The sequence below is a fragment of the Pezoporus wallicus genome, unplaced genomic scaffold, assembly GCF_028554395.1.
Source record: "Pezoporus wallicus isolate ANWC-B61680 ecotype Strahan unplaced genomic scaffold, APGP_CSIRO_Pwel_v1 contig_6354, whole genome shotgun sequence".
NCBI lineage: Eukaryota > Metazoa > Chordata > Aves > Psittaciformes > Psittacidae > Pezoporus > Pezoporus wallicus.
In genome coordinates this window covers 43313-55947 of record NW_026638688.1, presented here as the reverse complement: position 1 = coordinate 55947, position 12635 = coordinate 43313, and the positions used below count along the sequence as shown (strand labels likewise).

Genomic DNA, 12635 nt, shown 5'->3' with positions numbered 1-12635 from the left:
TCTCCAGGACCCCTGTATATTTTACACCGCCTCCAAACCGCGGTTTTACGTTTTCTTCCCCAGACAGTGCTGGGGGTTTGTTTGAAAGGTTCACGGGGGGAGGGAACACCCCCTATTTAGGGGCTCTCTCCTATCAGCCAGAATTTGCAGGCACTGCTTCAGAATATCTATATAAACCGTAAGCACGCTCCACACAGCAGTGAACTCCCGTTTTCTAGTTCCTGCGATCGGATATTGTAGAACAGTAAAATCGAAACCTCCATTCCCTCGCTTAAAAAAAATGAAATCAGCACATATTTGGTTGATGGTTTCCTCCCGGCCTGTTTATTTAATCTGACTGTATGATAGATGGCATCAGATAGTGGCTTTGTACACATTAGGCCATTCTGGATTCCTCTTTTTTTTTTTTTTAATGGATCAACAAACTCAGCCGGGAAAAGCTGGATAAATACAGTGCCGCCCCTTTAAATGAGTGGAGATGTTTTTGAGATGTATTACTATATTAGGTGACATGGAACTTTGCATCTCTCATACCATCACTGCAATGATGGCCAATAGAAAGCTAAAGTCACCCAAAAACTGCCTAGTCCCTCCTTCCCTTCCCTTATGGTCTGGTCCTACCTGCCTCCAGTGCACAAATCAAGGCTATTCGCTGGAATGCTATGTGCCCCCTCCGTGAGCCCACGCTCCACCACTGCTCCAGGTTGGCTGCTTCTCAACTCCCTTTCCATGACCCTGAGCTCCCGCCGCTGCCCTGCTTTCCTCCACAATGTTTCCTAGCCCTGTGACAACGACGCCCTTCTCGGTCAAGGATATTTTGAACCTGGAACAGCATCAGAGCGGCCTGGCCTCCATGGAGCTCTCCTCGCTGGCCTCCCCATCCTGCATGCTGGCCACCTTCAAGCAAGAGGCGTTCGGCGCCGAACCCCCGACCCTACCCGGCCCGCGAGAGGAGCTGCCCGAAGCAGCCAAAACCACCTTCCCCGGTTCCTACTACGTTAAGAGCTACGTGGAGATGGACTCAGCCAAGGAGGCCAAGGCGGACAAGAAAGGTAAAGAACATCGGTGCTGGCCGAGCTGAGAAAGAGGGAGGAGGGGGGGAAGGGGATCCCCAGCCTGGAGCTCCCGGGGACAGAGCATCTTCCTCCCCCCCGCAGGCCCGTGGTGCAGCAGCGGGCAGAGCCACCGCGGGCAGCGTCCCCTGACCGGGCCCGGAGGCCCCTGCCGTGGTCCCCGACCACGGCTGTGGCTGGGGCCCCTGCCATGCCGGCTGCCCGACGGGCCGGGCAAGGCTGCAGGATGATAAGTCAGGCCTCGAGTCCAGAAATTAGGCGACAAATCTATTTCCTAATTCGCTCTGCTGACTGCGCCCGTGGGTCAGGGTGGGATTCAGTACAAAGACCAACCGCGATAAACCCAGGCTGCGGCAGAAGCAATTGCAACTAAAATCAGTGCAACGAGCATCCTTTTCAAACGCAAAGACCGACGGAAAACTGCTAAAGAGATACTTAAAGAGTGCGGCAGGGCCGGTGGCCGCGGCGGCCTGCGGGGCCGAGACACAGTGAGGCCGGCAATTGCTGGGAAAGAGCCGGGGCTCAGTCGTGGTGTAGGCTGTTTACTGAATGTTGCTTTATGTTTTTTCTGCGCATTTCCCCCCCTTCTCCTTTTTCCTTTGCCCGTTTATTGTCCTGCAGAACTGTGTTCCCTGCACAAGAGCCTGGAGCAGGAGAAGAGAGACCTGGAAGATCCCGAGCGCCCCAGACAGAGGAAAAGGAGGAAACCTCGCGTCCTCTTTTCTCAAGCCCAAGTCTACGAACTGGAGAGAAGGTTCAAGCAGCAGAAATACCTCTCGGCTCCCGAGAGAGACCATCTAGCGAACGTCCTAAAGCTCACCTCCACCCAGGTGAAAATTTGGTTCCAGAATCGAAGGTATAAATGCAAAAGGCAGAGACAGGATCAGACCCTCGAAATGGTGGGCATCCCTCCCCCCCGGCGGATAGCGGTGCCGGTGCTGGTCCGCGATGGGAAGCCCTGCCTGGGGGAGTCTTCTCCCTACAGTTCGCCGTACAATGTCAGCATTAACCCCTATAGCTACAACGCCTACCCCGCGTACACCAACTACAACAGCCCCGCCTGCAACGCCAACTACAACTGCAACTACCCGTCCATGCAGACCATGCAGCCCTCGGCAGCCGGCAACAACTTCATGAACTTCAGCGTAGGGGACTTGAATTCCGTGCAGACACCCATCCCGCAGGGAAACGCGGGGATCTCCACGTTACACGGAATCCGAGCCTGGTAGAGCCGCCCCTGCCCCGCTCCCCTCCGTGGACCACGGCCACCGGCGAGACCCCGGCGCCGGTGATGAAGGGGCCCCGGCCGCGCCTGCGAGCCGGTCTCGGGACATATCCAGGCTACGGGGGGGTGAGGACAGTTCAATGCAGCATCCCGGCGGAGGTCACTAGCCTGGCGGCCATTTCCACAGGGAGGGGGTCTCCAGTATTTCGTGCGACGGCTGCGCTGCCGGCGGGAGCAGAGCGGGGAGCCTCCCGCAGCTCCCGGATCCCCCTTCCACCGGCTATCCCCGGTAATTCCCCTCCTTCCTTCCTCTAAAGCAGCCGGGCATTTCGCTTGACTTGATCCCAACAGCAGCTACCCAAGCCCTGCAACTTTTATAAATTTTTACTCTATATTAATTATTATCGAGATCCACATTTAATTTTTGCACTTCCAGTCCTGTCCCCGGTGTCTGGCCAGTTCAGCATCCCGCCAAGCCCCCAGGTCTCCACTCGCGGGACCTCTCACGCCGAAGCCGACATCGGCCTCGCCCCGGTACCGGGCCGGGAGAGGGGCCTGCGGCGGCTCCAGTCAGCGCTCGGGGGAGGACAGACCCCCCTACACACACCCCGGCCGAGAATACAGACATTGCGACCTGCCAGGTCCCCGTAGGGTTATGCACTAAACCGTTAGTATTGAAATGCACTGTCCGCCCCTTGCCCCTCCGCCCGTTCATACGTGTTTCCCTTTGCTGTACTAGCTGATGGAGATCAGCGAGTTGTCATTAAAGAGAGTGGCTTAACCTTACGCGTCCCTGGCGTTCCTTGCACGGCCCGGTCCACCCGGTCCTCCCCAGCATCCCCCGGCTTACGACCGCCCTTCCCGGGGGCTCTCACCTGTCCGCTCCGGGCCCCTCGGCCTGCCGGTCCCCCCCCCCGCTTTGCGTAGCCCTCCCGTAATTTCAAACAATTCGCTTTCTGAAGCCTGCAAACGCTGCTTGTATTTTAACGCATTAAAAAAAAAAAAATATATATATATATTTATATACAATTTAAAGCCGCTTTTTGAGCTCACAGCCCGGGCAGCCCCGCAATGCCCTGGGCCGTGGCCCGGTCGCTCCGAGTCCCCGGGAGCGAGAGGCTGGTTTCTTCCCCGCACAGAAGAGCGATGCAAGGGAGGATCAAAACACCCCCTCCCCAGCCGAGGGGATAGGGCTCTGCTGGAGGGGAGCCGCGCACAGTCCATCTGCGGGAGGTTGCTACAGCCCCTCCGCACTGTGTGCCTACCAGGGAGACGAGAAAGGACCCCCCCGCCTGCCCCGGCAGCCAGCGGGGCTCCCGCTGCCCGGCTCCCAGCCTCTCCTCGGCCTCAGCCCCAGCCTCCCGGCCGCTTTTACAGGAGTCGCTATCAAATGTCAATTATTGGGAGTGAGAAACAACAAACATTGTAATTCAGCGCAGTCAAAACATCCTCTCAGTGTCTGAGATTGTCCGGCCCAGTGACAAGGCGATTAAGGGAACCTGCAACCTCTCCTGATTCGGCCATATCGGTCCCATCAGTAAACAGGGATGGAGACAGGGTGGCTGTGGCCCTGGGACATAGGATGAAAGGTTGCGGGTGAATGGAAGCTGCTTGCAGCCTCTATCCCTCCTTCCCAAGTGGACCAACCTCACACACACCCCAAGGTAGGATTGCACAGATAAGGAGCTCCAACCTCCTTCCTATCCCTGCAAATGGAAGAGGACCCCTTGGGTGCTGCTCACAAAGCCCCTAATGCAGGGTGGGGCATGGAAGGACGCAGAGACTTCAGCCGATGTTAGAGAGACAGCAGGTTAGCCAGAAAATACTCTGCTCTAAGAGGGTCTGAGAGACCCACACAAAGATTACAGGAGAGGGCAGGTAAAAGATGGGTTTAAACTCTGCCACTGTTGGATGCAGTTTGGTGCTTTAGTTGGCCTGATCTATACAATGGGCACAGTGCTGCCACACTGCTCCGTGACACTGGTGTCACAGGGAGCTGGATACTGGCACTGCAGAGTTTGGCATGGTCACAGGGAGCCCTGAACAGGCAGAACAGTCCTGAGTTAACATGAGGGAAAGCATTAAAATTAGCTAAAACTTGAACCACTACTTGTAGAAACTGGCTCTGACTAGGGCTCTTTATTAGGTGGTCTACCAAGATGGTCTGCACTGAGAGATCAGGAAAAGCCACAGGATGAAGTAACTCCACACATCAACATAGCACCCCTCTCCACATACTCAAAACATCCTTTCCCTTCCTCAGATCCCTTAACTTCTTCAGATCTGTTTATTTTCCTCCTATATCTCAGAGCTACAGCTATCAAGGAATCCAGATGTCCAGTGGGATTCAACCTGCTGCTGTTGCTTTCCAGAGGCTGTTCTGGGCACCAGCTTTGGGTCCAAACCCCAGGACTGCACTGCGCTCATTCTCAATAGGGGTAGATGTACTACAGCCCACACTGCTGCTCTCATGTTCCCCTCCTCCCCACACTTCACCATTCCTGTGGGAATTGCATCACAAGCAGATGCATGACAGGATAAGACAGCGGCTTGGAACAGCAGCTGGAGCCCTGGAGCCAGTTCAGAAAGCGATTTGGACAGAGGACACAACCGCAGCTGGCTGAGGCTGAGCAGTACCACAGCCCAGCTCTGGCAGAGGCTCCAGCAGCCCAGAGCCAGGCAGGGCCTTTAAACCTTTCATTAGCTGGATTAAGGGGAAGTGCAAGAGCATGTACAGGAATTAACCCCCAGCACATTAATTTTGGCCAAGGGGGGCTCACATGCACAGACACCCCATTGTTACAAGTCCTCCCTTCTGCAGCCCCACAGAAAGAACAGCCTCTGCAGCCAGCACAGCCACAGGGTCAGGTGGCGGTAAAAGGTCTTCCTGGGACTTCTGACAGCACCCAGGCTGTTGGCACACACCACGGCACGCTGATGTGCTGTCCTGCGCCCAGTCCTCTCCAAGGAACAATTCAACGCGACAACCCTGACACAGTTCTCTGCCTGAGCCCAAAGTGTTTCCCATCTACAGGGCAATATGAAAAGCCTTGTGCTTGGGAAGCATCATTCCGGAGGAAAATACAGCATACAGGCACTTCCGCAAGGCAACCTGAAATCAGACATCTTCTCAGTGTTCGGAGGCATGCTAAGGAGTGTAGGAAAGACTTCCTAATAAGATTTGATCTCAGTTGGCTTGGTTTGGATTATGCAGCTTGGTATTGGTATCATTTCTCTGTGTCAGACCAGCCTTTAGAAGAAGTCAGTGCTCCGACTCCACCTACAGGTAACAGGGCAAGTGCAGCTCAGCACCGCTTGTACTTGAGACACACTGCACATGGTAGGGTTATACAGACTTCTTGGAATTCACACAATTTGTACAGGAATAAGTTGTCAGCTGTAAGGGACTGATACCAAATCCCTCGCCTTTAGCAGCGTTGTAGGAACTGAAGTAATTGTTTTTCCCAAATAACACCCCTGCAATTCCTAAAGTGCATCTGTGGCCAGAATTTTATTTCTTAATTCAAGGAATTTTCACATAGAAAGTTATTCTCTGGAATCAGAAAACAAGGAGATACGGTCCTGGAAGGAATTAGCTAAATGTTTCAACGTTCTCGAGAAGCCCAGCAGGAAAACAAGAGATCAACAGCTCTCTCTCCCTAATTCATCTCACTGGCAACAGTTTAGATCAGTATCAGCAGTAAGTGATTTCTTGTTAATAGGGATTATTAAGAAGAATCAACACCTTTAAAATGTTACTCCACGTTGTCTTCGAAATGAGAAAGGGATGGGCTTTCAGCCTGGAGTCCGATTTTTCATTCCTGGGTGGTTAGATCTCGACTACAACACAAACTTAATGCTACATTTTAGTGCAAAAAGAGAGGGAAGTCGAGGTTTCCCCTAAGAAAAGATCAGGCTCTGGCAATACATTTGTGAAAGTTAATCAATCAAGGTTTAGCAAAGTGACAGGGAGTGAGTCACTTGAAAATCGCTACCCGTCTCCTGCAGGCATTTTAAACCCTGTCACTGCAGAGATTCATCCAGTAAGAAAGACCCATTTAGCAACACAATCATCCTCAGAGCAGTCCATCGGACACAGGCCTTTCATAACCTCTCCCCAGTTCCAGTAGGTGTTTTTCCATCAGCTTTCCCTCTCTCGAAACAGCTTGCTTTATTATTTTAGTACAAACTCCAATCCAGCCTCAGCAGAGGTCTCATCCTTGCTGCTTCCTCCACTTCACGAGCAGTGCACTGAACACAACAGATTTTTCCTTCTAGGTACGAACAAGGATCTCAAACTCACCTCTTCTCACTTCCCACTGCAGTTCTTAGGAAACACGGAGCAAAAGCACCAGCTGAACCAGGATATTGCTGTCATTCTAGCTACAGTGAAGGTTGTAGTGCTGTGCCTTAGCTAATGGACTAATTTTAAAGCATCTCTACCGTTTGTATTGCAGTACTGCACAGACTTACTGCAGACTGTGGCTTGAAATGGCTTCTAGAGCTGACTGAGTAAAAATAGGTGAGTTTCTCTGTCTTTGCAAAAAGCAGTTACTGGAACTGCAAATCATATACAAGCTATGCCAATGGAGTCTGGGTGAATACACGAAGAGGCAGGATAAGACAGAAAATAAACTGTTTCCCAGAAACTGAACAAGGGGAAAAAGCTGACAGAAGTCCAGCAAGAGAGACGAAAATGTAGCAAAGCAAAGCAGGGCATTTTTAAAACAGCTCTGTGTGCTGAGCAATTGATGCACTGACTCCACCGAGACTGCAAAACATCTGTTAAGTTATTCCTGCTTAAAATAACTTTTTTTTTTGGTGTCAACAAAGAAGCATGGGTGAATGGCTAAAACACAGGTCTGTAAGGCAGGAGATCTCGGCACTTTTCCCAGCTCTATTAGAGAGCGGCATCACATTTGCCATTGGGTCAGCACAGGCAGACCCTCACTCCTATAAGCTGTAAGCAGGGGCCAGGCAAGTACAGGGCTCACTCAATGCTCACTTAGTTTGATGTGCTGAAAAAAAAAATCAGTTGTCCAAAAGAAAAAATAACTTGCCAAAGGGCAATGCTCTTGGTGGCCAAAATAATTTCATTTAAGGTTGGGTAAAGTTAATTGGTCTTGGGGAGACATCGTGGAGCTAAATTACTATTTCTGGAGATGGAGAGGCTGAAAGAGAAACAAGCATGAATGACACTACTGTACAGTGGGCAAGGTCAGGAGTTAACAGGCTCAAATAGGAAAAGAAAAGCAAGTTTGTCAAATTCTTTGAACTGCTCTAACTACTATTTAGTAAGAAACTTAACAATTTAGAACAGTAAAGCTTTAGCCCTAGAAGCAACAAATCTGGTTGATTAACAATTTATTAACTTCCACAGTTAAAAACACTCAAACATTTTCTAGGTGTTCTACGTATTGGGAATAGGATTTGCTGCACGAATATATCATCGTTTATTTTAGCACAGCAGACATTTCCTAAATAGACTGCATTGTCTTCTAACACAAGCTTTGAATAAGTCACAGTACTGGCTCCTAGAAATTGCCCCCAGATCCCATTTTCCTGGCCAGGGTTTTTCTTGTACTCCTTACCACCTATCTGTGAAAAAGAAAAGCAGCTCTGAGAGCAGTCACTGCAGTCAGAGGAGGTGCAGCACGCACAGACATGGGCACAGCGCTGCCTGGCTGTCATCAAGAGGAGCCATTAATGAACAGGTCACAAAAACCCATCCAAACCCATTTCAGTCCAATAAAGAAGTTTCTTGTATTTTTAAATGCAAAAAAATAATTAAAGTCCTACTGCCTGGCTTGCAAACTCAGTTCGAATGAGATCCAGGAGATGATTTATGCTATTTCAGAGAAGGAAAATATAAATCTTAGCTGATCTGAGGTTTTATGTCGTGCTCTTTGCATCTTGCAGTGTCAGCTGCTGCTTCCCTCTCTGCTTCACACCCACAGAGACCGGCCCAGATCCATCCTGCAATTACACACACTTCACTTTACGGACGTGGTTAATCCCACTGAAGATTCTCATACCAACACAGTGTACGAGGGCTCACTGTGGAAGTAGACGGACATGCTGACACTTCACTACATTTCTGGCATCCTCCCATGCTGAAGCTCTAGTATCCTTCTGCTGTTTATTTCTGGTTGTGAGGCTTAGGGGAGCTTTCATACTTGCTCTGGGTTATGGGTTATAGCAGAGTTTTTCTTTCCAATTACGTGCTCAGAAAGCAATCCTTACCCTGTACATCAGTGGGTATTGCAAGAGTCCCCATTCTACAGCCACTAAACATACACAGATGCCATGCATACAGCCATGCTCAGAATGCAGGTTTCTCACTGGCATCTTTATAGACAGCCCTTTTCAAGCAAGGCCAGAAAAATTGCTTTACTAACCCTTGTTCTAAAGACATGAAAGCAGAATTGCTGCTATAAAAAGAGACATTCTGTCATATCTCTCATCCAACACTCACAGGCATCCAGCGTGCTCATCTGGGACCTCAGGCTCATTTCTCCTTTTAGATGTACACAAAATAAAATAGAATCAGTGAGAGCTGCTGGTCATCTCCATCTCTGAGAGCCAGGCCAGAGGTGACCACCACTGGTTAGACACCAACTTAGAGCACACCAGGATTTCATGTTGAGAATGTAAGTCTAAATGATCTCTTGCTCAATGAGGCGTTAGAAATGGAAACCAGATTTCTCTATTCAGTCCTCAGAGGTAACATTATCTACAGCATTTCATTTTCATACACACAAAGATTATCTCCCATGTAATAAGATGAAAATAAATACTTGGTATTTTTCCCTATCAAAAAGTAAGAGCACATGAAAGAATCCCCCATCATGCAGCACAGCACACTGGAATGACAGGGACAGTCATAGGTTAATTTCCAAATATCCTCTTTGATTTTCTTTCTTTCCTAACCACATTTCCAGTCCTATTGGCCTCAATATTTTGGTTGCAAAAACACTGTGCTCTGTCCCTTTGATCAGCTAGTGAAAAGCCCTTTCATGTCTTGCTGTCTTCATTACCTTACATTTTAATTGCTTGCCTTGCATGGGACAGACAGGTGGTACAAGGTCACAACAGGAGATGATGGATGGCTTTCAGCAGTGCACATCCAGATTATACATGCTCAAATCAACCTGTGCGGCAGTAACTTGTCCTGCGCTGGGGATCAGTGGGGCATGCACAACATCTGATGGCTCAGACACCAAATACCTATTTTAGCTCCTATTGGAAAATAACAATGAACTATGCTTCTTCAGTTCTTTTAAAGGAGTGTTTCAAAGCACCACACATACACACACACACAAATTGTTACTTACCCAAGCACCACCATCCCTACAAGCTACCAGGACCACCAGTTCACACATCCAGAAACAGGGACTTAAGCTACTTAGAAGATCAGGGAGTGTTGGAGGTGCAATGCCAAAGTCTCACATCAAAGCTCCTGCACAGATGGCTGAGCCCTGGCAGAGCGATGATTTCTGAATAAAAGAATTCAGATCAGATGCCAATCTTATTTTAAATCACATAAAATCACTGAATAAACAGTTTTCCTTTTACACAGCCAGAACTTCCCTTATTTTCCCCCTAGAAGATGACAGTTCAGTGCTTTGGACTTCTGATGGACAGGAACTTCAGTTTCACCCTGAATCCATCTACTTATGCTTAGCAAACGTGTACACCCATCATTGCTATGATACAGAAGGATTCTTCTCTAATCCATTTGATTTGCTGATTTCTTGGTCACGGAAAGAGTTACACAGGTTTGTTGCAAGGATACCTACACAGGATAATAGGTACCATACTGCTATTTTACCTACTCAAACAGGGAAAAGGGAAGAAATCACAAGGAGGAAGACTAACTTCAAACTCTATTGTAGATATCAGGCTAGACCATCTTACTTGTCCTTTTTAGCCTTAGAAACCTTTAGATGAGCAAGCGGGCTCCCAGAGCAAAGGCTGGATACAAATATGCTCCTGAATATCATGTAATTCAGACCCAAACTTGAGTTAAAGGCTCTTTGTAGCACAAAGAAGCCATGATGTCAGTTCTGGTGACATAGGATGCTCTCCTGGTGAAAGTCAATACTCGTCTTGTCTTGTCTAGAAATGTATTTTGGGGGTAGATCCATTGAAACCTCAGTGTAAAACCAAAAACCGAATAGAGGGGGTATTTTGCCAAAATCAGACACTTATTTGCTCCCCATATTAAAATGCACTTTACTACAAGCACAAAATTAATTGGTTTAAAGTTTCCTCTCCAGGAAAGCTAAACTGGTCCTCCAAGATTTGTCTTGAAGGACAGAGACCCTGGTCAGCTGCAGAGCAGAAGGAAATATCTCCCAACTACTTTTTTCCTCCTCTCCAAGCCTCCCAGATGGCCGTTCCTTTCATTTCTAGGCAGGCTCCTTCCCTTCACACAGCTGTTCCCAACTGCAGCTGAAATCAAGACACTGGGACTCATTAGCTCTACTCATTCCTTTCATCCACAAGTCAATGTGACATGCTCAGGAAGCATAAGTGACAGGAGTAAAGTTTAGACTGAGGTACAGGTGTCTGGGGCTGAAGAGGCTGTTCAAGCAATTACAATTCAAGCAATTAGTTCCCACTTACACCAGCTTGCTCTTTTTTCTTTTAGGTGAAACATCACACAAATTTTGCACATTTTGGCATGTGCCAATTGAAGAGCATCATCCTCTTCAAAATGCATTAGCCAGATGCTTTCAAATAGAAAGTCTCCTTTGAGACCATTCCTGTTTTATCAACCAAGATAGCAGCATCCCACCCAGCTTCCGAGGGAAAATAAAAGCATTGAGAGGAGGCTCGAAATCGGTTCAGAAAAAGAACAAACCACAGGGCTTCGTTCTGTATTTGTACTTTTTCTCAAAACCAGAACTGATGACTTGGGAATTTTTGAGTTGCTGACATTTTGTGGGAATTTTTGGGAAAAAAAGTAATAAAAATGACTCTGAAAACACAGTCTTGCTGTACTTACTATTCTGCAGAATGCTCTTTACCATTGCTCAGCATGCACTGCTTGGTTTTCTTATATCAATAAACACCAAGTTGGTGAGATCTTGAAACTGGGAAAACCCTGTTTTGATCGTAACTGACATTTAATGTGGAATCTCGAGATGGTCATTTAACTTCACACGTTGCACTACAGAGGTGGGGAGTTCAGGTGAGGAGCAAGGGTCCTCCATCCCCCATTGAACACAGGCAGGCTGAAAGACACGGACAGAAATCTCTGCTTTCAAGTGCTTGGATGGAAAAACGGATGGGGAGGGGGTGAGTGGGGGAAAGCTTTTGCACAGAGAGGAACTGACTTTTCAAAAGAGAAAACACTTTCTGATGGCCTGAGCTAAAGATAGGATGAGCTCAACCAGCAGCTTTTTAAAGCAGCAGATCTCCTCTTATCACAAGTCCCCAAGGAGGGGAATGGCGCTTACACTGAATAGGGTGTTTTAGAGCTCTTTTCCCCTCACAAGCATCACCCACAGTGCCAGAATCTGTGAGCTGCTGGTCTGGTCCTGCCGGAGACCTGGCTGTACCCTAAAAGCCTGGAGGGACCTTTCTCGGAGCAGCTTCCCCATTACCCCATGCTCTGCTTGGGTACCACAGGAGGGTGCTTCCTTTATCATTTTGACTTTTGACCTTGAGATGGAAGGGGATTTGCCCTGCCACCATTACCGTTTCCATCCAGCTCAAACCCCCTCCACTCCCTGAAATAGGGATGCTTTCGAAAAAGGGAATTGTGGTGATAGATTTGTCAAGACCAAGGGTCAAGTTTATGTTGATCTACAGGTGTCAGAGGCATATTGATCCAAGGATGAAGGTCTCTGAAAGGTCACCATAAATCCTCAAGGGGATGAAAATACCACATAACTTGCTTGCAGATGTTGCAGAAGTAACCAGATAAGGTAAAGCAACCGCCCAGCAAGTGTTAACAGACACAGCTAGAGCAACAGGTGATGCCACAATGTTATTTTGCCATAAACCAGGGTGGCCAAACCTATAAAAAGGTGAAAACATCAAGCAGATCAAGCCTTTGTCAGGGCAAAATAAGGACATTTGTTTCGACTTCAATCAGGGCATCTTTGACTTGCAGGAGAGGAGACAAACACTTTGCCCTTTATGGTCAGCACTTCCCATGCCTTTCCCTGGCAGATGTGAATTATACCTAACTCAAAAACACTTCAGTGAGCACAGTTACTTTAGAATAGAACAGTTCAGTTGGAAGAATGGATGACCTCCAATGATCATCTAGTCCAATTGCCCGATTCTGCAGATAGAAAAGCCATTACATTAGGTACAGCCAGGTA

At 48.3% G+C, this 12635-nt stretch overlaps 1 protein-coding gene across 1 annotated transcript; it reads left to right on the top strand.

The window, feature by feature from the left end:
* Nucleotides 1–552: 552 nt before the first annotated feature.
* Nucleotides 553–2804, top strand: NKX2-5 (NK2 homeobox 5). Its single transcript, XM_057411961.1, has 2 exons — nt 553–1052; nt 1695–2804. Exons 1-2 carry the CDS (start codon nt 770–772, stop codon nt 2300–2302), a joined length of 891 nt encoding a protein of 296 aa, XP_057267944.1. The 5' UTR covers nt 553–769; the 3' UTR covers nt 2303–2804.
* Nucleotides 2805–12635: the final 9831 nt, after the last annotated feature.

Excerpts from the sequence above, each read along its gene's own strand:
- NKX2-5 (XM_057411961.1), top strand. The coding sequence starts at position 770 with ATGTTTCCTAGCCCTGTGACAACGACGCCCTTCTCGGTCAAGGATATT. Across the intron at positions 1,053-1,694 it reads GGCCAAGGCGGACAAGAAAG|AACTGTGTTCCCTGCACAAG; the intron begins GTAAAGAACATC and ends ATTGTCCTGCAG.